Source organism: Setaria italica, chromosome VIII, assembly GCF_000263155.2.
Source record: "Setaria italica strain Yugu1 chromosome VIII, Setaria_italica_v2.0, whole genome shotgun sequence".
In the NCBI taxonomy this organism is placed as follows: domain Eukaryota; kingdom Viridiplantae; phylum Streptophyta; class Magnoliopsida; order Poales; family Poaceae; genus Setaria; species Setaria italica.
The window spans coordinates 40,340,400-40,368,345 of record NC_028457.1 but is presented as its reverse complement, the minus strand read 5'-3'; the positions used below and the strand labels follow the sequence as shown (position 1 = coordinate 40,368,345).

The following is a 27,946-nucleotide window of genomic DNA, read 5'->3' as shown; positions in this document are numbered from 1 at the left end:
TGGTTAGGGTCGGAAAGAATAAAAGATTTTGGCGTGCAATATATCGTATGAGACCTCAACGAATTGCCGAGAGTCAGCAGGGAAGACGGGAACATGATGGCAAACTTGTAAAAAGAACCGGCCAAGTTTTCCGTGGCCAAGAAAATAACAAAGATACCCTTCTCATCCCGCAGCCCTAACAAATCGATCCCCTTTCTTCCTCCTTCCCCCTCCCCCTCTGCTGACGCCTGCCGCCGCGCCGCCGCCGAGGTCGCCCGACTCCTCTCTCCGTTCGGTCCAGTCGGGCGAGGATTGGTAGCTCCTCCACCTTGAGCTGGTATGTGCCCTAACCCCCCCCTGCTCGCTTGGATTGAATACGTTCCTGAGTCCGTGCGAAGCCAGGGTTCCGTTTCGTTCTCAGTCGAGCCCAGATCCTTCCCCTCTCCACGCAGATCCATAGTTCTCTCGAGTTCGTCTTCAGCGTTAGATTTCGCACCGTGCGGGCGCAGTTTATTTCGCAAAAAAATTGGGGGTTTTAAGTGAATTCTGCGCCTCCTCTGAGACTTCATCTTTTAACACTTTTTTTTTGCGCTTGCGCTCTCTCTCTGCGGTTGTTTATTTAGCGGGTGCTCTCGATGCGATTTGCGCACATTGTAGGGGATTCTTGAACAAATTCCCCCCTTTTGCGTTTTGCCCTTCTTTTCTTTTTCAGTTCCGACCTTGCTTTTTGGTGTCGGTTGTCATGGCAGCCCCGCAATTTGGAGTGAATGGCAGTACACCCCATCCTCATCTTTTGCTCATGTGACAGTTATCACCCTATATGTGTCAGGCATCCTGACAATATGGGTATTGAAATAAAGACAGACAGACACATCGGTTAATTGACTCCATCAAGTTAGATCACTGGGTTCTGATTTGTAGCATAGTTCATCATACTGTTCAATCCCTCAATTTTTTTTTTGTCAATTCCAAAGCCATTCATGACAACTGTTAGGAACGAAAAGACAGTTTTTGTGTCTGCTGGAAGTGCAGATTTGCAGTTGCATTGCTAGGATAATATAAAAGCTCCAAAAGTTCCTAACTTGGTGATGATGTGGCTCAACCAGGAGACCATTTTTGAGTTTTTGTTATCAATAATATGGGAGGACATTTTGTAATTCACTTGTTCCCTCTGTTTCTATTGTAGTGCTTTATCTGTTAGTTTTCTAACTGATATATTTGTCTGAAATATCATGTGTAATTCAACCTACATGGTTGCCTTTCATATGCACTTTTTCTGATTTTAATTGTTGACTGTATGTTATTTGATTCAGTATATGTCACATCCGAGAAGCTGAATAGAACAGGATTCAATATATTATTCGATTCAGTATATGTCACATTCGAGTCAGGATTTTCTAAACTGTAGTGTCATTATGCTGACTATATGATCGGTAATTCAGGGAGCATGGTGGATGGGGGTATTGTGGTAGCCATATGCCAGTACGGCGGAGAATTCACCTCTGGGCCCAATGGTAATCTGATATACAAAGGAGGAGAAGCACATGCTGTTGATGTCACTCGTGATTTTTCGCTTGAGAGCTTCAAGGATGAGGTGTCCAAGGTGTTCCATGTTGATGTCACTGACATGTCACTCAAGTACTTTCTTCCAAATAATAACAAGACACTCATTACAATATCATGTGACCTGGATTTGCAAAGGATGGTTGATTTTACTATCAGTGCCGCACAAGTGGATGTTTTTCTGATAAGTAGAGAAGAGAACAGGTATGCCTTGTTCTACATTTTCATCTAACTTTCTTATAGTTCAAGTGGAAGAGCAAACATCAAGCATATGGTGAGGTGATGGATTTTCTCTCATTTTGGATAACCAGGAGTATTGCAACTCATTCTGGACCTACACCTGGCTCTATTGCAAGTGGCGACAAAAGGAAAAGGCCAGCTTCCAAAAACAAGTGTGTCACATTACTCTAGTTTTCTTTGTCAATATTATTTAAACCCATACTCTTAAGCATAACAATCAATGCTATCTCTGTCTAGGGTAATCAGAAGTAACAACAAGACTACCAACTCTCCTGGCAACGCAGTTCAAGCTAGCGCCAATAATGTGGGACAACCAATTTCAGTTTTTACTGAAAATGAAGACAACAGGTGCAGAATCGACATACAAACAATTGCTAAATCTTCACGTCTTCTTTGCTCCGAGATGCTATGTGCAATCTGCAATGAACTGCTTTCGATGTAAAATTTGAGAAATATGCTGTAGGCACTACGAATACTTGGATAACTACATGTTAGTTCCTTCATTTATCTGTTAGCTGCATATATCTATGCATTGTCTGTTAGTTGGCTAGCGCGTCTTGTTGGAGACTTCTCTACATACAAAGAACATAATATCCTGCAGGGATCAACCAAAGAAATAAAACAAATAAGTGCCGAGCTCATGATGACAGGTATCAAGCTCAATGTTGGCGACAACAATCTAACCTTTACTCTGGTCCTCTGACCCTTTCCCCCAACCAGTCAATACCACCGCGAATGATTTCATGTACTGGTTCCATGCCCTATGTGATCCTCTATTTCAGCTGTAGTTTTTATAGTTACTGCTCTAGATTAAAGTTGTTTATTCCCCATTTTAAAAACATCTTCGCTTTTATGGAGTATGGTCCTTACCTGTTGTTTATTTAAATAAAGTTTAGAGTGCACTTGTGGTCTAGTTCATCTTGAATGTTTCTTTTGCAGTTCCGTTATTATACATCATTACACTGTTGCAGTCTCATGGATCATTACTTGCTTTGTTCACTAGTCAATGCTTCTATTCTTTTACTTCATTGTCCATTCCCAGTTACAGTTTTCATCTTTCTCAAAATTAGGATTTTTCAGTTGGAATTTGGGAATGACATCGCAATTACCACCACAGTTGGAGGTGCTTCCTTCACACCAGACATTCTGGATCAGCAAAATCTTGCTCTTGTTGATAATATGCCTAGGTAACTTTTTATGCATTTCATATCATTATCTCTGAAGTGTTTCCTGAAAAGGATATTTTTTTACAGATTTTTTTCATGATTTTTTCAGGGAAGCAGTTAGTATGTTTGATGGTGCAGTCATTCCATATGATGGTTCTGAGATCATGGAAGAGCCTCCCCAGGGACTTGACAATCCTATTCTGTTGTGGGATGACATTATCAAAGGAGTTGGTCAAGAATTTGATAATGTGAAGGACTTCCGTGCTCAGTTGTGCAAGTATGCCATCGTGAAAGGATTTGTATACCGATTCATAAAAAATGAAACCACTCGTGTCACTGTAAAATGTGCTGCGGAGGGGGGTTGCACCTGGCGGTTGCATGCGTCCGAATCATCTCGTAACAAGAAATTTGTTATCAAGAAAATGACAGATGAACATACTTGTGGAGGAGGAAGTGGAGAGGGTCAGCGTCGAGCAACAAGACAGTGGCTGACTACTATCATTAAGGAGAAGCTGCATGAGAACCCAACGTTTAAGCCAAAGGACCTTGTAAAGGAATTATATGAACAATACGGAGTTACACTAACATATTCACAGGTTTGGCGAGGTAAAGAAGTAGCACAGAAAGAGCTGTATCATGCTATCAGGGAGACTCACAGTCATTTACCCTGGTATTGTCAGAGGCTTGAAGAGACCAACCCAGGTAGTATAAGTGTGCTGTCTCCAGTGGTGGATACGAAATTCCGTCGCTTTTTTGTTGCATTCCATGCTTGTTTGCATGGCTTTGTAAATGGATGCAGACCTCTCATATTTCTGGACAAGGTCCCACTGAAAGCGACAAACGAGTACAAGTTGCTTGTGGCTGCTGCAGTTGATGCCGATGATGGTGTATTTCCGGTGGCATTTAATGTGGTTGAAGATGAAAATTATGATAGCTGGGGTTGGTTCTTAATGCAGCTGAAAATGGCTCTCCAAATACACAACTACCCTTGCACCGACATGACATTCTTGTCCAGTGGACAAAAGGGTCTAGATGCTGCTGTCTCTCAAGTGTTTGAGGATAGCCAACATGCCTTCTGTTTGCATCATATCATGGAGGAATTCAAAGGAGAGCTGAGGAAAGGACCGTGGTCGCAACAAATAAGGGAGGGGATGGTTGAGGATTTTACTCGTGCGGCCCAAGCATGTAGCATCGAGGATTTTAATGTGTCCATCGAAAACATAAGGCATATATCCAGTGAAGCTGCTGAATGGATCATTGCAAGGCAGCCAGAACATTGGTCGGATGCCTTTTTCACAGGCCGCCGGTATGATCATTTCTCCCTGAACATTGTTGATGCCTTCAATAACTGGATACCAACGAAGAAGGAGAGTTCCATAGTGCTGATGACAGACTCATTGGGAATGAAAATCATGGAAGTAATAGAATCAAGGCGTGAAGCTTGCAACGCGTGGGAGGGTCCTTTAACACCCACGATGGAATACAAAGTGCAGGATGAGATGTTGAAGGCCGGCAAGATGACTGTGCTGTGCTCCTCTGAGACTCTGTTCGAAGTGAGGGGCAATGCGATTTATGTCGTTAACCTTGCGGCTCGTGAGTGCACGTGCCGAAGGTGGCAGCAGTCCGGCCTCCCCTGCATGCACGCCGTTGCTGTGTGCAACAGGCTTGGGTGCTCTTTCTATGACTACTGCTCAGAGTTTTTGACAGTGAAAAGGTACCGGGAAACTTACTCAGGTACAATCTTCCCGATACCTGACATGGATAGCTTTGATTTTAGTGCTGGGGCGAATGAAATCCCGCCTCCCAAGCAACGCGCATCGGATAAACCAAGAAGGAAGCGGTCTAACCCCAACAAGACAAGCACTCTTGTAAGGCTATGCAGCAGGTGCAAGCAAACAGGCCACAACAAGGCAACCTGTGAAGTTGAGTTTGTAGACAGAAGCAACCTCTTCATCTCCACTCTCTAGGTGATGTACAGCGACAGCAGGTACTTGGTGTCTTTTTTCCCCCCCTTGAATTCTGAATCTATTTGTTTCTACATCAATCAGTTTATTTACTTTGAGTATTTGCTGTATTCCCATGTTGCTGTATTTGTTTTTACATTAATCAGTTTAATAAGTCTGACATATGTTTTGCCATTACAGTGTCGAATTAAGGATCTGATGTTCCGATGTCGAATTAGAGAACATGGTGGTTTCTTTTCTTGGGGATGAGATGCAGCGAAGCCATGCCTGTCCAGTGGTCAGATTCTTGCTGCGATTTGCGGTTTCTTGGGTGGAAAAAGGTGTGGAGATGCAGTCATACATAGGACGTTAGCATAGGTAGCTTGCGATGATGACGGTGATGATGTCGCTGGAACAGCAGCGTAGATGGGTTAGCAGTTGAGAACTGTAGATGGTTAGTCCATACCATAGTGTTTTTTTTTCCCTTGATCTAAAAAAATCTAGTCATGGTCAATCACAAGAAGGTATCAATTTGCTCAATCAGCTCAATCGCATCAGCATGCATCAATTTGCAAGCATCCGTTTTCTGATCTGCATGCATGCATATCCCTTTCGTCTGTGTTTAATTTGATCCTACTACTACCACAAGACGGTATGAAGCACGAATTGATGATTCCTGTCACCAACTCCGAATTGAGATGCACGAAGGTAGATGTGCGTGCGCATAGGCCCGCTTTGTAATATTTGTTTAACCCTTCTTGATATAATAATACGCAGCTCTCCTACGTATTTAAAAAAAAAAATCCTGTCACCAACTGATCAGTTGCATCTCTGCTCGTTGCATATCCGACAACTGATCGAGCACATTAATCATGCATGCGCGGCAGACCAGACCAGAGCAGGATATTGCGGTGGCCGGCCCTTCTTCGATCTTCCCCGGCGGCGGCTTCTTCACCTCTCCGGTCGCGCCTCCTCCTACCCCTGGGCGTGCCTCTCCTCCCACGGTTGTCGGCTCTTGCCCCCCTGCGCTGGCCGGCTCGAATTCCTCCTCTCTGCTTGATTGTTTTTGGTCACTAATTTTCGGTGGCCTCTGCTCCTCCTCTGAGGCTTCCATTCCTTCCCCTGGAGGGCACCGTTGGTAGGTGGCTGAATTCTTTGGCAACCTGTGAAGCCAGTCCGTTGGCCCCTTGTCACCTTGGTTCTTTTGTTTGGTTTTCTTCTGGCGGGTGACTCCAATTTGTGGACTGGCTGTTTTCGAATGCTTGGTTTGCTTAGTGGCGGTACACGCAGGAGAGCTGCGTATCTTTGTATTAAGAAGAAAAATAACGTGCAGCGCAAACCACACAAAAGCAAACCAGTTTTTATGTATTCATCACTCTGGACTGACCATTACAAAGACACATGAGCACATACAGAGATGCATACATGATTTCATTTGTAACGATCAACACACACACATACACACATACATGAGCACAAGGTATAGTAGCAAAACACACACATGCATGCTGGAGATGGAGCCAAACCGATACACACATGAACTTGGCTCATCCTTATTGTTGTTCAATCAGTCATCACACACAAGACAAGCAGAGTAGTAGCAGCATGCATCATCCAACTCCAAGGAAGAAGGCAATCATCAGCAGTTACAGGGGTTGCACTTGCAGTTGTCGCCGCAGCTGCAGCCGTGGGCGGTCTCGCCGGACTCCGCCGCCGCCTCGAACTGGCCGGCCTTCTTCTCCGGGGCCACGCCGAGGACGACGGTGGCCTGGGCGGCGCCGCTCTTCTCCTCCAGGTCAGGGTACATCTTGCTGCACACAAGTAGTCAAACGCCAAATCTTAGCAGCTGTAAACAAGGAACTACTACGAACAGATCGATTGTTCTTCAGTCGACTACACGCTTGAGTATCTTGTTAATCACAACGACGATCGAGAAGAACAGAATGATGGATCATGGTTTAATTTCCGTCAAATTAAGAAATTAACGGAGATCATGGAATCTTAGAACTATTTGCAACAAGCATCAGCAAAGAATAGAATGATGGAATGATTTCATTTCCGTCAAAGAAATTAAAGGAGATCATGGAATTTTAGAACTATTTGCAAGAAGCATCAGCAAAGAACAGAATGATGGAGATGCATATGCTACTACTTACCCGCACTTGCAGCTGGAGCCGCAGTTGCAGCTTGATCCGCAGCTGCAAGACATCTTCAAGTCAAGAAGCCGAAAAACTCGGTGTGGATGGAGAAGACAAGTTCTTTGAGATTGCTTGAGCACACTGAACTGAAGAGACCCAACACCCCAACACCGCCTTTTATAGCAGTGGATGGATGGAATTGTTCCCTGAATTATTGCCTTGTGTGTACGTCTCTGTCTTCCAATTTGAAAGTAACCACGGTATCGGAAGAAAATGCGCCCGGTTGCTTTCTGCAGACAGAGCCACACAATAAGGTAATAAGGCGTGCTTGACTTTGTATTCCCATCTCATGGACATCATTGAAACACACCAGCACGTTTATCAATTCACAAGGATGCAAAGACCCAATAGTTTCTGGCCGGCAAGAAATGTGCCTCCTTTGTTCGTTCCTTGTCGAATTTTTATCCTTTCCAATTCAAAGCAGGTTGCTTTCAGGTACTCGATACTTGTTCCAGGCCACACTTGTTATTTAGACAAGCTAGGTACTTGATGGCTTTAGAAATATCTGTATGTAGGTTATCATTGCAAGAACAAGTAGTTTCTTCTTTTGTTATTTCCGAGGTGCTCCAAGACTTAGACAAGATCCGTAAAAAATTCATCTGGGCGGGAGACTAACAGCTAACCGAGGGTAAATGTAAAGTCAACTGGACGAAAACCTGCCTACTGAAGCAATACAGGGGGCTGACCTCGAGAAATTCGCACGAGCCCTCCGTTTGAGGTGGCTTTGGCATGAGTGGGCATCTCCGGAAAAATCCTGGACCAACATAGAAACCCCATGCGACGAGACAGACATGCAACTATTTGCTGCCTGCACGGTTATCACCCTTGGTGATGGTAAAAAGGACAGCTTCTGGACTTCTGGCTAGCTACATGGCCAGCACCTAAGGACATTGCTCCACTCCTCTTCAACATTTCAAGAAGATAAAATAGGACGGTTCACGATGCTATCAGTAACAACTGGATCTGTGACCTCAATATCGACAACAGCATCACCACTTCACATTTAGCATCGTTCGCCCAACTATGGGCTATGGTCAGGAGCTTCAATAAGTGGAAGAGGATACTATCTTCTAGAAACTAACAAGATCCGTCATGTATACAATAGCATCGGCATATAAAGCACAGTTCCTGGACTGCATCGAAACACCAGAAATCTCTTCTATCTGGAAAACGTGGGCGCCGGCAAAATGCAAATTCTTCTTGCGGCTAATTACACAAAACCGAGTTTGGTCCGCAGATAGGCAGGCTAAACGTGGATGGCCGTACAACGCCACTTGCACCCTATACAGACAAACCATGGAAACTAGTCACCACATCTAGGCTGAGTGCAGGAACACAAGGAGGATATGGGATTTAACGGCGACATGGTTAGTGCAGCCAAGCATCAGACCAACTGCATGGCAACCCTCATCCAATGCATTGGAATGATGGACTTCTATAACTACAATACTGGACTTACCGCGCAAGGCTATGCGAAGTCTCACTCTACTCATTATATGGGAAATTTGGAAAGAGCAGAAATTTGGAAAGAGCAGAACGCACACATCTTCAACAGGCACGAGAGTTCAACAACGACGTTGATGGCGAAAATAAAGGAAGAGGCCTCATCTTGGTTGCTGGGGGGGGCCAAAAATCTAGCGTTCCTTTTAGCAAGAGAGTAGTCATGTTCCTTCTCGCAAGGTTTGCCGCTCACCTGGCAGCCTCCTTTGTTTTTTTTCTTTGCCTTTTCTATCCTGTATACTCCTGCTTTATCAATGAAATAGGCACAGTCTCGTGCTCGTTCGTTAAAAAAAATTTCCTTAATAGAATGTAAGCTGTATGTCTGTATCATCTTCTTTGACTGAGACAACAATAAAACACCATCATATGTATCCAGCACACGTCAGTAATCTAGATGAGAAATGTTATCGCTTCACGTTAACAAAGGCTCAGCTGTCACCATCATCCTTGTTACTTCATTGTTCAAGGAACCTAAAACAATGTTCAACAACTCTTGAATCGGATAACACCAGATTTCTTTGTAGCTATTGACCTTATTATTTTGGAATTTAGAACGCTGTTTTTGCTCGTTCTTTACACAGTGCTTTTTTTGAAAAAAAGCAGGGGCACTGCTAATTCATTTAAGGAGGAAGAAGTTTACGATTTACGGTTATTCTTTACACAGTGCTCACCCAAGAGGTAGCTTGGCATGCTCATGCCTGAATTTCAAACAGAAACATATTGCTGTGTCAACCGTCAGTTAAAAATGTTATCTGCTCCATGCCTGCTACCGATCTCGTATGCATCATCGAAACCTTCAAAGGAAGAGTATGCAGGTTCCTCAGAAACTGCCTCGGGGGGAAGAACAAAAAGGCATTATGCTTTTCAAATTCGATTATTCGGTTGTCGACAAACTTTAATTTGGACAAAGATAAACATAGTTATTCATAGGAAAAAGCCTATTGTTATTTACATTGGAGTTGCTTTTGACGATGATGTAGAGGCAAAAAAATGGACTGTCATCAAGTGATGTCTGATTGATGATGCAGATGGTATAGGGAAAAAAAAGATACGAGAGATGAGAATGAGAAGAGCAAAACAAAAGGAAAACGAAAAATAAAAAAAGACGCCCACCGTGGGGCTCGAACCCACGACCACAAGGTTAAGAGCCTTGCGCTCTACCAACTGAGCTAGACGGGCTTTTGTGACAGCGACCTGTAAAAATCTTAAAAATTCGCAGAACCAATTTTGGACCTTCTCTTACAACTAGATCACCGTTTGATTTGGGCTAATACATTCCTGCTACACCCATCAGCCCAAATTAAGGAAAATGGATCCACAGAATGGTGGGATGGTTCTAAACAATTCGATTGTTATGTCTAAAACTGTTCGCATGGTTAAAATTTCAGAATATGCAAGGACCACGAAAAGCACGCTATTGCACCCTCCTCCTAGGGCTGCAAAGTGGTATTTGGATACCCGAATTATCGGAATTGAATTCGTATCCGCTAAAACGTAATATATGGTTATCCGTATCCGCATTCGTTTCTAATATCTTGTAATGTGGTAGCTTAAGTGGATACATTCGAATTTGTTTTCTATTATCCAAATTCGTATTGGAAATAAATGTGGAAGTGGATGGCATACCAGATATTCTCTGCATTCGTTTAGCATAACCACTTCTCTAAATCATAATATATATACTATTATGATTTATTTTCAAACTAATATATTTGTTGGTTTAAATTACTTCAAATAATTTATTTTATTATTTTTGTAAGCTTTTATTTAATTATTAATATATATTAATTTATTATAATAGTTTTATAAAACTATTTTTCAATAAATAATATTTTTTTCTTTCTAAATGTTATATTTGATCTATACACATAATTGTATGTTCTTCCAGAACTATTAATAAGCTAGTGAATACTTGGATATCTGAATAGAAATCCGAATTCGAGCTATCTGTTTTGCATTCGCATTCGACGACATCCGAATCTAAATTTGTATTAAAAATATGGTAAAAAGTGCTGCCCGAATTCGATTCCATCTGAATCCGATCCGATTTGCATTCCTACACCCTCCCATATTAGATACATCAGCATTCGAACTGATGGACCTGTGATTCCATAATCAACGACATTTTGATGGGCAATAGATACCTTTGGGCTTGCTTTAATTCGGCTGTCGTCGCCACCTGGCCCGGAGCGGATACACACACAATGTGGACTCGATCAAATCGTCAGAAATCTTTGGGCTTCTTATTGCGGCCTGCCGGCCCACCCAACAACTTTGCCTTGTACTCTAAACTGAAGCAAAGGCGTTTCTCTTCAGGTAGGCCCAATCCAAAAGAGAAGCAAAGCACAACAAAGCAAAGAGAGACTTTATTTAGGCAAGGCATAACGTACGTGAAGAAGAAGCTCATCACGGACATGACAGAAGAAGAGGTGTCCATGCTGCTGGGAGAGTCTCCGGCGAGATCAATCAGCCATGCTGGTGGGGAGCAAAAGACAAGTCCGTGCTCGTGCAGACCCTAACCAATACCCTATCCGCGACCAAGTTTCTGCTCGTGATGGATGATGTGTGGAGAGACGACGCTGAACATGTGCTTAGTGTTCCGGTAAAAAATAATGCCTGGCGTATAAGCAACCATGGAGCCGAGTTCTGCTCACTACGAGATTTCAAGATTTGGTTCGGAAAATGCAAGCATCGCCACATCAAGCCACTACATGAAGAAGACGCCTGGTCCTTGCTCAACAAACAACTTCCCCTTGATCAGGTCAGTCGATGCATTTTATCTTCTACAGTTAAGTAATCAATTACTTCTACTGCTTTTTATTTGTTGGGTAATGTTCCATTATAGACTGCACGCAAACACAAATATAGTTGTAGGTACCTACATCCAAGCCACCAATAACAACCTTTTCTGACTCACAAAAGGAACATATATGAATTCTTGTATCTTAACATGTCCTTCATGATGACCAGCACCATGATCATTTGAGTTATTATGACTTGTAAGAAATTATTTACCTCAGCTTGCAAAATTGCCACCTTTAAAACTTAAAAATATATCTAAACACAAATGAAATCACTAGAACACTATCTATTTGCTCTCCAAGGATCCAAATTAATGAAATATTTGATCCCCATTAGGAACACTAGTCTATCAACCCGTGCCCGTGCATGGGCAAATAATTGTAAAAAGTATTGTAGAGATAAGGCAGGGGTAAAATAGGAAAAAGCTTATATAGCTACTAGACTTAACTAACACCCTGGACCACACAGTAATAAAGTTTAATGGCACTGGTGATGTTATCTATGCCATCCTGAGGTGTAATTTAAGAACCCTAAACCCTATTATAAATTTTCGGTGGGCAGCCAAAGCACAAATTAGTTTAAGAACATCAGGAAGTAGAGCAAAGTGGTCATGTCCCTCCTGGTCTTTCATGCTGATCTTTTGCAATAATGTGAGGCAAACATCAACATCTTTTTCATGGAGAACGGGACCCAAAGCTTCAACGAACTCTCCCAAAATCTGTAGACACTGGATGCTATATTTTTCTCTAAGTTGCAAGAGCCGCCCTTGGTCACTGATAACAAAATTTTCTAAATCCTGATCTTTGCTGGTTTGCACAGCTTCTTCCACAGCATGCTTTTCACCGACTTGATTTGAGCTTCTGTACCACCAAAGTGAACTTAACTCTCAGGTAAATAACATGGAAGTATAGTAGCAGAAAAACAAATGAGAAATAGAATATGCATGTGCGCAAGCATTTCTCCCCATTACCGTGAGACACTTGTTGAGACAGCAGCCTCTACAATAGCGGATGCAGCTTTCTCCGCAGCTAATACAACCGCTTTTTTCAAACCTGCAAAAGTGTATCACATGAATAACAAGACATAGTAAATATACAGTATGAAACAGATGCTGAGAAAAGCTACTTCTGCATACTATACACTTCAAATGTATAGCAGAAGTGAGTGGAATGCTGTTTTGATAAGTCCTGCATCGGCAATTGGAGCGGTCCTGAAAGTTTTCCAATGGAAGAGCTGAACCAGCAAGGTGCGTGACTTTAATTTGGCTCCCCATATCTTATCTATAATCCTTGCTAATTGGCCTCGATCTAGGTTTCTTTCTTTCTTTTGAAAGAATTCTTGCATTATTTTTTCTTTTCTGGGTTCCCATTTCCATGCTTCTTATTTGTGCTTTAAATCTTAGTTGGCAGGTTTCACAATTAATCAATGGCCTTGTATGCTTGCAGGTGTTTACACGTATTAATGCTGAACCTGTTATATCAGCTCTGCACATGCCAAGCTTATTTTCTCGTCTCAAGAGCTAGCTAGGCATGGATCTTGTGGCCGGGGCGGTGGGCAGCGTCATCGCCAAGCTCGGTGAGCTGCTCCATGAGGAGTACAAGCTGCAGAAGGGCCTGCCTGAGAAGATCGAGTCTCTGAAACATGAGCTCGAGAGTGCGCAGATGGCTCTCAGCAAGGTGGGCGAGGTGCCGCCGGAGCAGCTGGATCCACAGGTCCGGCTGTGGGCTAGCGAGGTCAGGGAGGCGTCCTACGACATGGAGGACATCCTCGACACCTTCCTTGTTATTGACGATGTATGGGACATAACAACTTGGAACATAATCAAATCAGCTTTGGTTAACAATGGCACTGGAAGTAGAGTAATCACAACTACTCGCAATGGAGATGTAGCTAGCAAGGAGGAGGTTTACGAGCTACGCACACTTTCCCCTGATCACTCAGAGAAATTATTCAAAACGAGGCTGTTTGGTGTTAATGGTGAATATCCTCCTCATCACCCTACGGAGGAATCTGAAAAGATACTGAAAAAATGTGGTGGTGTACCATTAGCTATCATCACAATGGCCAGTTTGCTGGTGGGTAAATTAAGAGAAGATTGGGTTGCTGTGTGCAACTCTCCTGGTTTCTATCGTCGTAAGGGTAATCAGCAAGTAGATGATACTGAGTGGATATTGTCTCTTAGCTACTATGATCTGCCTTCTTATCTAAGGACCTGCTTACTGTATCTAAGTGTGTATCCAGAAGACTATGGGATTGAGAAAGATTCTTTAATATGGAAATGGATAGCTGAAGGTTTCGTGGAGAAGAAAACAGGAACCAGCTTGTTTCAACAGGGAGAGGAATACTTCAATCAGCTCATAAATAGAAGCATGATCCAGGCGGTCGAGTCAGAAATTTTGGGAGAGGTATATGGATGTCGTGTTCATGACATGGTGCTTGATCTCATCTGTGACTTGTCATATAAAGAAAACTTTGTGACTATCTCAAATGATGATGAAGGAACATTACCACATCAGAACAAGGTGCGCAGGTTAGCTCACCAGAACAAAATTATGAAGCAAACTCAGCAGGACGATCACATGGACATGGCACAAGTGAGGTCATTGGTTGCCTATTATTGTAATATTGAGAGTTGGGTGTTGTTGCATACAAGCTACAAACTCTTGCGAGTGCTAGATTTAGAGAGATGCAGAGTACCTTTGGAAGGCTGGCAGGATCTTAAGCACCTTGGAAATCTGCTTCATTTGAGGTACCTTGGTCTACGATATACATGTGATATTCGTGAGCTCCCGGAAGAAATAGGAAAACTGAAGTTTCTACAAACACTTGACTTGGCAGGTTCTACAATAGGGATACTGCCATCAGGCGTTTGCCAGTTAACGCAGTTGGTCTATCTACGTGGTGGGCGCTTCCATACGCGCGCGCCAGATGGGTCGTTCCTGAGGAAGGTGACATCACTGGAGGAGCTGTGTATACGTATTGATAACCTGGACCAGGAGTCCCAGCGGCAATTTATGAAGGACGTTGGCAACCTAAGCGAAGTTAGGGTGCTCGACATTTTTGGCGGTCGCTTCAAAGAGATGGTGCATTCACTAGGCAATCTTCACAAACTCCAGCATCTGTATTTGGATGGCAATGGTGAAGCCGCAACGAGGGAATGTGACATAGTGGTACTTCCGCGGCATCTCTGGGGTTTGGCTTTACGTTTTATACTGTTCCGTCAGCTGCCATCATGGATTAGTCCCGTGCATCTCCCCATCCTCCGCTACTTGTGGTTGCATGTGGATCACATGGATGAGTCAAGTCTGCAAAACTTGGGTGGGTTGCCAGAGCTCCGTGCCCTCGTGTTAGTAGCACCTCGGCAGTCGATGGCTTGCACGGCAACTGTAGCTAACATAAATACTGCGGTCGATGGCTTCTTCAAGAAATTGAGATCTTGCTCTTTGGATGGCTGGATGGTCCAGTTGGTGCTCAACGAGCACTCCACTGGTGTTTCGTTTAGCATCTGGAATGGGATGGGTGCTACAGCCTTTGGTGCCAAAACAAAGGATGAATGCACCAGATCAATAGCACAACAGCCAGTGATGCCAAACCTCCAACAGCTTTGGTTTGATGTTCCCGTCAAGGCCTTATATAAGGATGGAAACGGGAGCTGCGGTGATCTCGAGCTGGAGTGCCTCCCTTCATTTTGCAGTGTCAAAATAGCTGTCGACTGTGAGGGTGCCTCTATTGATGACGTGGAGAAGGTAGAGGTTGAGCTGAGGAACACATCACAACTCCATCCCAACGGTCCAAGAATCATACTCAAACGACGCAAAGACGATTATTTGGTACGTGCATGGTAACTTCCAACATGCAGTTCAACTTTTTTTTAACTAGTCAAATTCCTTCCCAATTCCAGTCCGACGATGGTGATAATGTTTCCGACAATGGCGGGGCCTCAGCAGCTGGCGATGAAGCTGCTGTCACGGAGTCAGGATGCGACAACCCCGCGACACCTGGCTGTTGAATCTGTTCAATGCAAATCAGTCTTGCCTCTTCTGCATGCACATGTATGCGCACTCTCTCCACGCTATTAGCCCATCCCAAAATCTCTTACTACTTACTAGCATGTCCAATTGTTGCTCAGTTCGCTAGCACGATGCATTCTGCCTTATTTATGGCTCCTCTAGTAATATACACACACCTTCCGTTTCAAATTGTAGGTCGTTTTGGTATTTCTAGATTCATAGTTTGCACTATGTTTGTGTATGTATAGATGAATACCAAAAGCTATGAACCTACATATACTAAAACGATCTACAATTTGGGATGAAGAGGATACCTTGTATATATATATATTGTTTGGTAGTATTTTTTATATATTACATTTGACATTTACATACGTACATATATCCGTTCTTGTGTCTGAGTTTCATCCGTTTCCAGTGACTTATTAATGTCGGCATGCAAGTTCTCTTGTACTAAACAAATTTTTATTTTCCTTGACGGCCCTCATGCAGGTTAAGCTTGGCTTGCTCGGTGGGAGGAGTTAATTTCAGGACCCTGGAATGGTAGCAGTGCATGTTACCTGGCACATGTTTGGTTTGACATGCCTGAATTTGTGGTGCATGTTTATTCTTTTAAATATCGTGTGCACAATATTTTCATTGTTTCTTAGCTAAGAAAAAACAAAAAAATCCGAAAAAAAAGCAAAACCTGAAAAACTACAAAATAAAATTCTTATATCTATATTTTTGTTTCTTTTGAGTGGGTGGGTAGGGAACTCTGCCTATGCAATTTTAAGGTAACACTTAATTTCGCATAGCATCCCAAGCCCAGAAAAAGGAGGAGGGACTACCCATACGCATTGCTGAGACCATAGCAAGTTATTGACGGATTTGGAACAGTGGAAAGTTAGTTGACCGCACGGGTCTGCTGGTGTGCAATTAGGCCTGATCGATAGCTTTACCTGAATGGACTCTGTTTCTAGTCACCGTCCGACTCTGTTTCTGTTTTCTAAATATCCAGTCCTGCCTTGCAAGTCGATTTGCTGTAATCTGTCTACACAAGATAAACCAATTGATTCAGCAACGACACAAACCATGGCAATTGATACTAGATAATTAATGTTTGGAGGTGCGTAACTGTGTGCCGGGTTGATCTACTAGGCAATTCAGTTTCCTGCAGTTTCAGACCTGTAATAATATCTGAGCTGCTGGTTTGTTGGTTTCTTCCATTTGGCTGTGTCATGTACGTCGTGCAAATAACTTTTGGGACATATATTATGCTGTCCTGCTTGTTTTGTTTCGTATTTTCAGTAAAGTTTTTCTCGCTTTTTACCACATCTTGCTGTCATGCATATTCTGCTAGTTCGATTGGGGCATTGCTCCAGTAGAATTCAGATGAGCTGGCTCTGTTCGTAAAGGCAGACAGAGCTTGAGAGAACACATATAAAAAAAGGCAATTGCGACAAACCCATCAGTGATTGGACCGTAGTTTATTTTGATGTGCAGGCTAGTCAATTGGTTTTTGATCTAACGTCCTGTAGTTTGCTCTGCTTCGGCCTGTAGATCATCTCAGTTGAAGAGAGTCAAGTCTCAAGGACAGCCATTTTAAGCGACAAGTCCATCCTCTCATATTCACTTGGATACTGTATACACTGTTGTAAAATTACCCGTGTGTTATTAAAAAACATAAAGCAACCCCAAATCATGTGCACCTAATACTGACTAATTAATTCAGTCCACACGCGAACATCAGCATATCAGGAATGATGTGGTGCGCACCTAAAAAATGCAAACTTTTCCTTGGAATATTGCACCTTGAAGGTTAGCTTTCGTGACTATTTGGTATTTTTTTGATAAGGGTGAGCCATTGACAGAGTACACAACCAATAAATTAGGAGTAGCATGTAGTAAGTCGCAGGTTAGGTAAGTCCGAGCGTAAGAATATAGCTCCACTCCAAGTTTTGGAGCACTATGCATGGCAGCAAGCTTGTACCTTATGCCGGCCATATTTTCTTATCTTGTCCTCAAGATCGTCAGCCTCCGCCAGCTGGAGCCAATTAGCTAGGTACAAATCTTAGGAATACTGAAGAATTCCATTGTTTATTGCTCCTAGTAAATAAATACTAGGACCAATACCTCTACGCTGTATGGTAACCAATTCAGAGAAGTTACACAGAGCTGCTTTAACGCCATACTGGTTCAGCGGAACGGCAAGAAGTAACATGTCTGATAAGTTACCCTGCAGCTGGTTTTTCACTTCTAGTTGCCGGTTGCCACACAACATAACATCAGTGACTGGCCATTCAAAACATTGCACTGTTCACCAAAAGATCTAACTTTTTAACACAAACTTTGGCCGAAATTTCACTAACTTCGTTCATTTCGATGGTGAGAAAAAAAACCGTAAATGAATTTAAAACACTGCCGCTCACCCGTCTCCGCAACATGAGGGTCGCCAGCACGGCTTAGTGTGGCCATATGCATTATTTCTATTCCTGCGGTCTAAAATCAGCGTGGAATGCCAATAAGCAGGTAGCTAGTGGAAAAGGTCACGTAGCCACCAACCTTAGGAGGACTAAAACATTCTATTGTTTATTGCACCTTGTAATTACTTATTAACGAAAGAATGATTTAGCGGCAAGTTGTCACCACTTTCCAGCAGCCCCAATTGGAGAGCCAAAGTTGCTGATGACCTCTACGCTGTCTTGTAACCTCTACGCTGTCTGGTAACCAATTCAGAGAAATTACACAAAGCTGCTTGATTTAACACCATACTGGTTCAGTGGAACGGCAAGAAGTAACATGTCTGATAAGTTACCCTGCAGCTGGTTTTTCAATTCTAGTTGCCGGTGGCCACACAACATAACATCAGTGACTGGTCATTCAAAATATTTCATTATTCAATGAAAGATCTAACTTTTTAACTCAAATTTTGACTGAAATTTCACGAACTTTGTTCATTTGGATGGCGAGTGAAAAAAAAGCCGTAAATGAATTTAAAACACTGCCGCTCACCCGTGAGCACACAACGTGAGTGCCGCCAGCGCAAGTAGCTAGTGGAATCTGACCTCTTGAGAAAAGGTCACGTAGCCACCAACCTTAAGAGTACTAAATCATTCTATTGTTTATTGCACCTTGTAATAACTTATTAACAAAAGCTGCGCATGCATCAAACTGCCCCACTAGCGGTGATGACTGATGACTGATTACATTTTCTAGACTGCTTTTAGCGGCAAGTTGTCACCATGTTCCAACTGCCCCACTAGCTGGTGATGACTGATGAGGACGTAGACGAATAGACCTGGCATGCATCGGAATTATTGAGGCAGCCCGATGGACAAAGTCTCAATCAACCAGTTTTATCTCCAACAAGGAAGCAACCAGGAACCTGGCTGCAGAAGGGTGGAGCGTCCACTTCGAACAGCTAGCCAGCGACAACGATCATTGACAAAGGAAACATTGAACCGGTTTCATCTCCGAAACTAGAGTCTGGCTTTGATACGTCCTGCAGATCTACTGGTCAAACGTATTCAAAGAGAACAAAGAGGCCAAGGCAATGTCGTCCTAACCATATAGAGAACAAAGAGGCCAAGGCACCAGAGGCAAAGTGCCCAAGCAACAAAGGCAAAGAGCACAAGCAGCTAGTTGCGCCCCGGGAATTCAGGTGAACTATACTCTCCTTATTCTAACATGGGTCGCGTTTCTTACGGTGATGTTTGTTGTTCCGCCATAGATAGGACTGCTATCCTGTGTAGGAATGCAAGTTTTTTTTTGGCTCATATGAACTCCAGTTATTAAAACGTACGTGATCATGTATTGTGTACTAGATCGTACTCCGGAGCCATGGCGGCCGTCCTGGATGCCATGGCACCCTACGTGCAGAAGCTGATCGCTGACATGCATGGCACAAGAAGAGGTGTCAGCTGGTTGGCATCAAGCCATTGGATATATGTCCGAGCATGCTCCGACCTGTATACTAAGAACATACGAACATGGTGGTACGAATTGCTTCCTCGATTATAATTTATAAATTCTACTTTAGCAATACATCATGCGTGCATGTGACTTTTTGTGGGTGCTGGGCATACCAAACATACGAGTGGTGAATCGTACGAATAGCATGTGATACCACTCGAGATCTACGACGACTATCAAAAGACCAGCCGCAATAAACAATGACAAATGAAAATTATAAGCTATGGAGTTTGCTGCTCCCCTCTAGACCTAAACAACGGCAAATAGTACTAACACACAACGGCAACTTGCTACTCCTGGATCTAGTCCTATATTGGGAGTGGCTTCCTCAAAGTGAACTCTCCCTCCATCGCGAACGCATTTCTCGCCACTCCATTCTTCTACTGACGCCTACGCTACGTTGAGGTGAGCACACTCCTTCTACATCTCGATCGATCGATGTAGGAGCAGGAGTACGAATAGTAACTAACGAACCTAGCTTGTGGATGCATGGTTTACTACTACTAGCAGGCACTACGCTCCAGCTATGGCGGCCGTCCTGGATGCCATGATACCCTACGTGAAGAAGCTCATCACGGACATGGCTGAAGAGGAGGTGTCCATGCTCCTAGGAGTCTCCGACGAGATCACCAGGCTGGAGGACAACATGGAAGGCATCAAAGCTTTCCTCGCGGATGCAGAGAGGAGGCGCATCACTGACCAGAGTGTGCAGAGATGGGTGAGGAAGCTCAAGGACGCCATGTACGACGCCACCGACATCATAGACCTGTGCGAACTCGAGGCTGACAAGCGGAGGGGGTCTACTGAAGACGGCAGCAGTGTGAAGAAGAAGGTGTCAGCAGGTTGCTTCCAGCCGTTGCTCTTCTGCATGCGGAATCCCGTGTTCGCCCACAAGATGGGCAGCCGCATCAAGGAGCTGAACCAGCGGCTGGATGGCATCCACAAGGAGGCAGACAGGTTCAAGTTCAGTATCAACCTCGGTTCCAACCCGGAGCCGAGGAAGCTAACTGATGCTGAAAGGTCTACGCAGAACATGACGTCCGAGTTTGATGAGTCGGCCATTGTTGGTGAGAAGATCGAGCAGGATACAAGAGAGCTTGCACAGTTACTTATCACCGGTGGCCTCCACGATATCAAGGTGGTGTCCATCGTGGGCACAGGTGGCATGGGAAAGACCACCCTTGCCCAGAAGATCTTCAACGAGGTAACCATCCAAGAGCAATTCGAAGTGAAGGTATGGCTCAGCATCACCCAGCACTTCGACGAGATTGAGCTGCTCAAGACAGCAATCGAGCATGCTGGTGGAGTCCATGGAGGGACGCAAGACAAGACGCTCCTCACGCGGACCCTCACCGACACCTTGTCCACGGGCCGCAGGTTCCTCCTGGTCTTGGATGATGTATGGAGTAACCAAGCATGGAGTCATGTTCTTAGTGTCCCAGTAAAAAATGCAAGCCAGAAACAACAGGGGAACTGGGTCCTAATCACTACAAGATCAGAAGACCTGGCCCAACGGATGGGAGCCTCCTTCTACCAACACCGTGTCAGCCCACTGAATGAAGAGGACGCTTGGTCCCTGCTCACCAAACAGCTGCCGCCATCTCCTAATCAGGTGAACAGTCAGTTAAACATACTGTTTTACTAATTCAGTAGTACCCCACGTACTTTGGTCTGTGCGCTTAAATCCTTCTTACTGATAATCTGGAGTTTGATATTCTTTTCTTATTATAAAAGGACGCATGCACACCACACTGACAAGGATTTGCTTGTGCGTAATCTATGGGTACTTGAATTTGCACATGCTTTTTCTCAAACTAGAATTTGATTAGGTGAGGAATACACAACTCTTCTAGAGAATCTTTTATTTGGAACAAGAGGAGTCTTCCGAACATGGACTATTAGAATGTGACTGGTTCAAATAAAATGAAATACCAAATCCCTAAACATTTTCTGTGCACTTAATTCAATGTGGTCATGAAACATCCATCTCTCTAAATCTATTAATAGTTTTGGAGAAATCATTATTAAGATTTTAAAAAGCTATTTAGCCATCCATTCTCCTGCACAGGTTAGTAATTTTAATAGTTATATGTCCATTCTAAAGACTCATAAGTATTATAAAGTGGATAGATTTGGGAGGCCATAACTAAACAAAATTCACTACGGCTAGAAAAGCTTTATGTTGGCAGCCAAAAGAGATTTGTGCGGGCAGATTTCACACCTGCAGCAACCTTCTACCGGTACAAATGTCTATTTGTGCTGGCGGGCAAGTCCGCCAGCACAAATAGTTCTGTGTTGGCGGGTGTCTTTAGTCGCCCGCCAAGACAGATGTTGTGATGATCCAGCATAATGCTTTTTTGTGCTGGCTGGTGCTTATTGAAGGGGCTGTGACACCCTATAGCTAAGGAGGGGGGAGGAGTGTGAATTGGGTATTCTAAAAACAAAGACTCCAAGTACATATAAAAATATATTTCAATTTCTATCTAGATGTGCACTATGTTTTTCTATGTGTTGCTATATCAACCGCAAGTGGATCTCCGCTTAGCCTTTCTTGAATTCTCCTCGCCGGCCTTCACTTGGTAGTATTTCACATGCACCAGCAGCCACTCCACAAAACGTGGTTAGAGGGTCTCACAAGACTTACAAGCTCCGGATTTACAGTTCTTGGTGTGCGCAAGCACCGATAACAAAGAGGTGTGCAAACCTCATCTGACTCTAGGCTAATCCCTAAAGCAATGCGCTAATAGGACTAAACTAGCACTAATCCAGACATAAGTCTTATGCTAATTGCATTAATAACCATGTTTAAAATTACTTAAAACCATGGAAACTTACAAATCACCTTGAAAAATTCAATAACAAAACCTCCACCTAGTATTTGGTATTTTTGGAGCTTTTCCTAAGCCTCTCTCGAACAGGCTCCAAATGGAAGGTTGGATGGGGAAAAACAGGCTCCAAATGGAAGGTTGGATGGGGAAAAAGCTATCCGTGAGCATATTTGGGCGGCATCTGTGTTGGTGGGCCACCTAACCATCCGCTAGCACAAATGCACCTCCATCTGTGCTGGCAGGTGCATGCGGGCTAGCCTTTGGCATCTTTGTGCTGGCTAGTGCCAATCCTACCCGCCAACACATTAATTTCCCTGTGCGAGCACAAATCGTTTTTGGCATAGTGATTGATTCTCTTTGCGCTCTCTCTGTGTTTGTCTCTCTCTCTATAAAATAACACCTATGTAAATACACTGTAACCATTGCATTATTGCTAGCCTCCTGGTGCTTGTTATTTTATATGCTTTTTATATTATTACTAATCCATCGAAATTAAACTGATATGCTCGCTGCTTCCTACATGCATGTGTTTACATGGTCTGCATAATGGCATGCTCTATGCACATATACTTTGCGTTGCTTTGAATACTATCAATAATGGATGACATGAGTAATTTATTAAAAATTATACGTATATGGGGAGTACTTTGGTTATTTTCTTCATAATGGCAGATGCAGGTGGTTTAGACGTAGACATAGGGGTGTACTTTAGAGTTTTATTATAATTAAAGAGGCGGCCAATATAGACCAAAATTTAAGGGTTGATTGATATTATTTACAACATACTCCCTCCATCCTGAAATACAAGGCGTCCTAGAGATTTTATAATATATTAGTAAGAGTAGCAAAAGACGCATATAGGCTTGAGTTAATGGTAGTTGCAAATAACAAGGAACTTATTTTTGTAATAATCCAGCAATCAGTCACCCTTATCTTGTTAATTATAGAAAGAATTAAATGACCATCATCCAAATGTACCTACAATAATGCCTTGTATTTGAGGATAACTTTTGAACACTTGGATGCCACAGGACAAAGGGATTAGATGGATAATTTAGTTATATATTTACTGTGTATTATTTTTAAAAGTCACTGAGCTGGGTAATTAATGAGCAAGATTGGATTTACTTTAGGTTTTTTCCATAATAACAAATTTGGGTAATTTTTTTAGAAAAAAACATGGCTGTTTTTGTCAATGATGACGAGAGCCTACATAATTAATGGCATGATGTTTCCTTTTTTATAAAAATTTATAGGATTTATATTTTTTTTTCTAGCACATACATAGAAGCTAAAAAAATTGTATACTTAGTAAGAAACGTGTAACATGTATGCAGAAATGGTCCTTGTGGCACCGTACGTACTTACAGTTTGCATAGCTCAATTAGAGTGCACTTCAGATGTAAAAGCACAAACAATTTTTATTTCCTGAAATTGAATGTAATAATTAAGGAAAGCAGAACCCTATTGGTTTCTAAACTTGACTTATGGAATTGAAAGCTATTGGTTTTGACAAAAGCAGAACCAAGCTACTACTAAAAACATACCAATCATTGACGTGCATTTGAAAGACATCCAACACCAAATAGAACCTTAGCATATTGGCCATCCGATTATTCTTCCTGAGTAGAGAGTGAAACGAATTCATATTAGTCGTTAATTAAAAATCGTAACCATGGGATCTTGCAATTAAACTTCATGTTAATTTAAATAAAAATGCACTCACACAAGCATGGAACTCATTTGTCTGGATTGTTGACAGGTAACTGGAATTGATTACCTAAGAGATGTCGGGATGAAAATTGTCAGAAAGTGTGATGGCTTACCGCTTGCTGTCAAAGTGATGGGAGGATTGCTAAGCACAAAGTCCAGAAGTGAGCGTGAGTGGGAGGCTGTTTTGGACCATCATGCATGGTCAGTAGTTGGATTGCCTAAGGAGCTGGACAGCCGAATCTATTTGAGTTATGAGGATTTGTCTTCCCAGCAGAAGCAATGCTTCCTTTACTGTTCACTTTTCCCAAAAGGTACATTTATTCGGTGGCGTCATGTTATTCCCATGTGGATTAGTGAGGGATTCATCCAACCTCACACGGACAGGAGTAGTTCAGATGATGACCAACTAGAAGAAATAGCAATTGAGTACTACAAGGAGTTAATCACTAGGAATCTTATAGAAGCGCAACGTCCTTTAACTCCATACAGATGCACAATGCATGATGTGGTGCGCTCCTTTGCTGGATTTATGGCAAGAGAAGAGTCGCTTGTAGTGCAGGACATGCAAGTTGCCAGTGGTAGTAATGATAGTCTTGTTCGTCGCTTGTCCATAGGACCAACCAGTTTGGTATCTGGATTGGCTGCTCTACAAAAACAGTCGGTAAGAACATTATTTATAAATTCCAAGTTGGACTTTGAGCTGAGTGGTTCGTTGAATAGTTTCTCTATGCTAAGGGTATTGTCTATAAAAGGTGGAGATTGTGATAGGTTGGTTGGTTCCCTATGTCAGTTGAGGCACCTAAGATACTTGGGATTAGAGGGAACAAATATATCTAGGCTGCCAGACAATATCAACAATATGAAGTTCCTACAACATATTGTGCTTCCCGGCTCTATACATTTGGAGAATCTTCCTAGAACCATTATACAACTGGTGCATCTCAGAACTCTTGATATTTTTGGCTCGAATGACAATGTGGTGATACCCAAGGAGTTTGGTGGGTTAAGAAATCTAAGGACACTTTGTGGGTTCCGGGTACACATGGACATGGATGGTGGCTGGTGCAGCTTGGAAGAGATAGGGCCTCTTTCTATGCTTAGGAGGCTTACTTTACATGGTCTCGAGGATGTATCTGCCAGCTCGTTGGCTGAAACGGCCAGGATTAGCAGCAAGGAGCACCTTGAGTACATGGAATTAGAATGGACTTGTAGTGGATTCATGGAATTGAGGGATGAGATCAAGAAGCAACAGCAGCAGGAAGTAGTGGAAGAGGTATTGGAGAAGCTCTGCCCACCACCCCGCATTCACGATTTAATTATTAAAGGATACTTTGGTCGCACGCTACCAAATTGGATGATGGTAGTGGAAGCATGTGCCTTTAAGAGCTTGAGCCTTTTGAATCTGAAGGACCTGCCTTGCTGCACCAAACTCCCTGACGGCTTGTGTCAGCTCCCTAGTCTGAAAGGGTTGGGCATTGCAGATGCACCAGCCATCAAGAGCGTTGGGTCCGAATTCCAGGCATCATCCTCTTCCTCAACTGTGGGAAGAGGCGTCATTGCATCTACATCAGCAGCTTTTCCAAATCTGACACGTCTTTCTCTGGTAGGCTTGTGTGAATGGGAGGAGTGGGACTGGGAGGAGCAGACTGTGGATGTGACTGCAGGAACCATGGCCATGCACGCTCTCGAGTATCTGGTGATCAAAGATTGCAAGCTGAGCTGTTTGCCACCGGGGCTTGCCAACAACAAGAGGCATGCTCTAAGAGATCTGTATCTGTACGGGCTGAGCAACCTGGCATCTGTGGAGAACTTCCCTTCTGTTGTGGAACTTGATGTGTTCGACTGCCCCAAACTCAAGAGGATTAGCGGCCTCTCCAAGTTGCACAAGATTAGGATCGTCCGCTGCCCAGAGCTGGAGGTGTTTCAAGGTGTCCCTGTACTCGACATCATTGTGCTGGAGGACGCCACCATGGAGACACTTCCAGGATACCTAGCATGTGTGAATCCAAGGTTTCTCAAGTTGGGTTGCAGCAAGGAGCTGCATGACTCCATTATTTCAGGTAGCTCCTCCGAGTGTGAGAAGATCAGCCATATCACCAAGCTTGACATCAACTGCATCGAAGAAGGATTCAGATGAAGATTCAGATTGAAGACTGAACGTCTTGATGGAAAGATAGCCTATGCGTTCAGGTAACTCGCATTATTCTTTCTCTATGCAGAAAGTTGATTCTAGATTCCCAAGTGCTGTTTGTACTCCTGTTCCTTCTCTGTATCCCCAGTAATCTCCATGCATCGTTGCATCAATTACTGATACCTCAAATATTTGTTGCCGTCAACAGGGAGGAAACCTCAGATGGGCATCGTATTGTGAATATCTGTTGTCAGATCAGTTGTGACACTCTTTCCTATATCTAAAGGTGAAGGATTTATTCAACCACCGGATAAAAGTATTTGACTTGGGTTAGAAGAGATGGCAACACAGAGCTAATCAAGAGGAATCACAGGATGTGGTCGGCTCCTTTGCTTAGTACATGGCAAGAGAAGAATCTGTGGTGGTGGTAGGTCGACGGCAAGCAGTCAGCTACTTGTGGTTCGGGTTGCACTGGCATGCGCGGTGATTGTTGGCTTCGGGTATTGTGCAGATTCCGATCGATATAGGTTGTGTATCTCTATGAAAGTACTTAGAGCGTACTGATGTATCTAGGCTACCTGACGACATTTATGTACTCGTTTGTGAGAAATTGGGCAGTACGTCTTCCTAGCAGGATTGTAAAGCTTGTGCATCTGAGGTCTCTTGACATCACCGGATCGAATGTGAGTGCGGTACCCAAGGATTTTTGTGGGTTAACAAATCTGAGAACATTTTTTTGGTTCCCAGCAGCCGGTGGTGCAGTTTGCAAGAGCTGGCGCCTCTCTCTCAGCTTGGAACACTACGGGAAACCTTAAATTTGCCGAGTGTTTTCTTTTTGCCGAGTGTTTTTTTTCGAACACTCGGCAAACAAGCTCTTCGCCGAGTGCCAAGCCAAAAACACTCGGCAAAGAGGGGGGTTTGCCTAGTGTTTTTTTACACTCGGCAAAAAATTAATTTATTTTCTCTTTTCACCATGAAATTTTTTCTACTCCCCACATACAACATGTGGTACTCCATGTTAAAATTTGGTATATTTTTGAATTTATTTGCTATATTTAATTAATTAATTGCATTTCAAGGGAATTTTTGGTATAAGTCAAATTTGAACTGCAAGTGATTCAAATTATGGAATAAAATGAGTAGAAAAATGATATTCATGTTATTTGGACCAATTTGAGACCTGACCCATGAAATGAAAAGAAATTTCGAACATCTTGTTCAGGAAACACGACCATGAACGTGTGGTAGTAGTATTTTTAAATTGTAAAAAAAACAATCAAAGTCTGAAAATCTTAAAATTTGTCATGATGTGATGATATAATACGTGGAGGCTGTGGAAAAAAATTGAGAAGGTTTTGCACATTTTATCATGTACGATGATTACAAACCGAAGCATCTCAGAAGAAGAATAGTAACTTTGAGAAGGATTCAATAAAATTTAGAGTCGAAGTGACGGTCGAGTTCAGTTTAACTACAAAACTTTTTGTATAGTCAGTAGAGAACCTATATTGGTTCGTGTGAAAATTTGGTATTTTTTTGAAACATTAGATATTTTTTAAATTTTTTTCAAAAAAAGTTTGCCGAGTGTCCTACGTTGGACACGCGGCAAGGAACTCTTTACCAAAGGCCCCCAGTGAGATGCTCGGCATCCAGTACCCCTGCGCATACACCCCAGCTGTGGGCTGGACTGCCTCCCCGCCTAGACTGACCTCGATCCCGCCTCGGGCCCTAGAGTTACAAATGTCTGAGGACTGTCGTACTCACCCCTTGTGTTGCGGTTGCCGAAGAGGGAGCCGTATTCCGTCAGCGAGGAGCTAAACTACGAGGTTGCGTCTGGTCCCCGTCAGCTACCCGGATGAGTAGGCCTTTGAGAAAATAGTTCCAGCTGACGCTTGGTTTCCCTTTGCAGCAAGAAATAC

At 43.1% G+C, this 27,946-nt stretch overlaps 4 protein-coding genes, 2 long non-coding RNA genes and 1 other non-coding gene across 8 annotated transcripts; 4 read left to right on the top strand and 3 right to left on the bottom strand.

Moving 5' to 3' along the window:
- Positions 1-139: 139 nt before the first annotated feature.
- Positions 140-5,573, top strand: LOC101767957. Its single transcript, XM_004980016.4, has 7 exons — positions 140-316; positions 1,422-1,746; positions 1,854-1,934; positions 2,020-2,130; positions 2,853-2,969; positions 3,058-4,935; positions 5,093-5,573. The coding sequence occupies exons 2-6, from the start codon at positions 1,427-1,429 to the stop codon at positions 4,913-4,915; spliced, it is 2,487 nt and encodes an 828-aa protein (XP_004980073.1). The 5' UTR covers positions 140-316; positions 1,422-1,426; the 3' UTR covers positions 4,916-4,935; positions 5,093-5,573.
- A 664-nt stretch (positions 5,574-6,237) lies between these two features.
- Positions 6,238-7,278, bottom strand: LOC101768638 (metallothionein-like protein 1A). The gene is made up of 2 exons (XM_004980018.3): positions 7,048-7,278; positions 6,238-6,702 (listed from the first exon to the last, which is right to left on the bottom strand). The coding sequence occupies exons 1-2, from the start codon at positions 7,098-7,100 to the stop codon at positions 6,531-6,533; spliced, it is 225 nt and encodes a 74-aa protein (XP_004980075.1). The 5' UTR covers positions 7,101-7,278; the 3' UTR covers positions 6,238-6,530.
- A 2,417-nt stretch (positions 7,279-9,695) lies between these two features.
- On the bottom strand, positions 9,696-9,768 carry TRNAK-CUU. Its single transcript has one exon. It is a non-coding gene; the product is annotated as a tRNA-Lys (tRNA).
- A 3,152-nt stretch (positions 9,769-12,920) lies between these two features.
- LOC101764163 (putative disease resistance protein At1g50180) lies at positions 12,921-14,374 on the top strand. Its single transcript, XM_004980873.1, has 2 exons — positions 12,921-13,921; positions 14,230-14,374. The coding sequence occupies exons 1-2, from the start codon at positions 12,921-12,923 to the stop codon at positions 14,372-14,374; spliced, it is 1,146 nt and encodes a 381-aa protein (XP_004980930.1).
- Positions 14,375-15,303: 929 nt separating this feature from the next.
- LOC111258257 lies at positions 15,304-16,040 on the top strand. The gene is made up of 2 exons (XR_002678913.1): positions 15,304-15,443; positions 15,894-16,040. It is a non-coding gene; the product is annotated as an uncharacterized LOC111258257 (long non-coding RNA).
- A 2,757-nt stretch (positions 16,041-18,797) lies between these two features.
- LOC101763621 (putative disease resistance protein RGA3) lies at positions 18,798-26,770 on the top strand. Of its 2 annotated transcripts, none has more exons than XM_022829364.1 (5): positions 18,798-19,044; positions 19,208-19,760; positions 19,866-20,967; positions 23,946-26,086; positions 26,236-26,770. In XM_022829364.1, the coding sequence occupies exons 3-4, from the start codon at positions 19,882-19,884 to the stop codon at positions 26,031-26,033; spliced, it is 3,174 nt and encodes a 1,057-aa protein (XP_022685099.1). In that variant the 5' UTR covers positions 18,798-19,044; positions 19,208-19,760; positions 19,866-19,881; the 3' UTR covers positions 26,034-26,086; positions 26,236-26,770. The 2 variants fall into 2 exon arrangements, with proteins under 2 accessions (XP_022685099.1, XP_004980062.1); XM_004980005.4 differs by having other exon boundaries at positions 19,863-20,967.
- On the bottom strand, positions 23,587-23,999 carry LOC106804491. Its single transcript, XR_001393304.2, has 2 exons — positions 23,910-23,999; positions 23,587-23,805 (listed from the first exon to the last, which is right to left on the bottom strand). It is a non-coding gene; the product is annotated as an uncharacterized LOC106804491 (long non-coding RNA).
- Positions 26,771-27,946: the final 1,176 nt, after the last annotated feature.

Excerpts from the sequence above, each read along its gene's own strand:
- LOC101767957 (XM_004980016.4), top strand. The coding sequence starts at position 1,427 with ATGGTGGATGGGGGTATTGTGGTAGCCATATGCCAGTACGGCGGAGAA. Across the intron at positions 1,747-1,853 it reads ATAAGTAGAGAAGAGAACAG|GAGTATTGCAACTCATTCTG; the intron begins GTATGCCTTGTT and ends TTGGATAACCAG. Across the intron at positions 1,935-2,019 it reads AGGCCAGCTTCCAAAAACAA|GGTAATCAGAAGTAACAACA; the intron begins GTGTGTCACATT and ends ATCTCTGTCTAG.
- LOC101763621 (XM_022829364.1), top strand. The coding sequence starts at position 19,882 with ATGGCGGCCGTCCTGGATGCCATGATACCCTACGTGAAGAAGCTCATC. Across the intron at positions 20,968-23,945 it reads TGCCGCCATCTCCTAATCAG|GTAACTGGAATTGATTACCT; the intron begins GTGAACAGTCAG and ends GATTGTTGACAG.
- LOC101768638 (XM_004980018.3), bottom strand. The coding sequence starts at position 7,100 with ATGTCTTGCAGCTGCGGATCAAGCTGCAACTGCGGCTCCAGCTGCAAG. Across the intron at positions 6,703-7,047 it reads GGCTCCAGCTGCAAGTGCGG|CAAGATGTACCCTGACCTGG; the intron begins GTAAGTAGTAGC and ends ACTTGTGTGCAG.
- LOC101764163 (XM_004980873.1), top strand. The coding sequence starts at position 12,921 with ATGGATCTTGTGGCCGGGGCGGTGGGCAGCGTCATCGCCAAGCTCGGT. Across the intron at positions 13,922-14,229 it reads CATCAGAACAAGGTGCGCAG|GTTCTACAATAGGGATACTG; the intron begins GTTAGCTCACCA and ends TTGACTTGGCAG.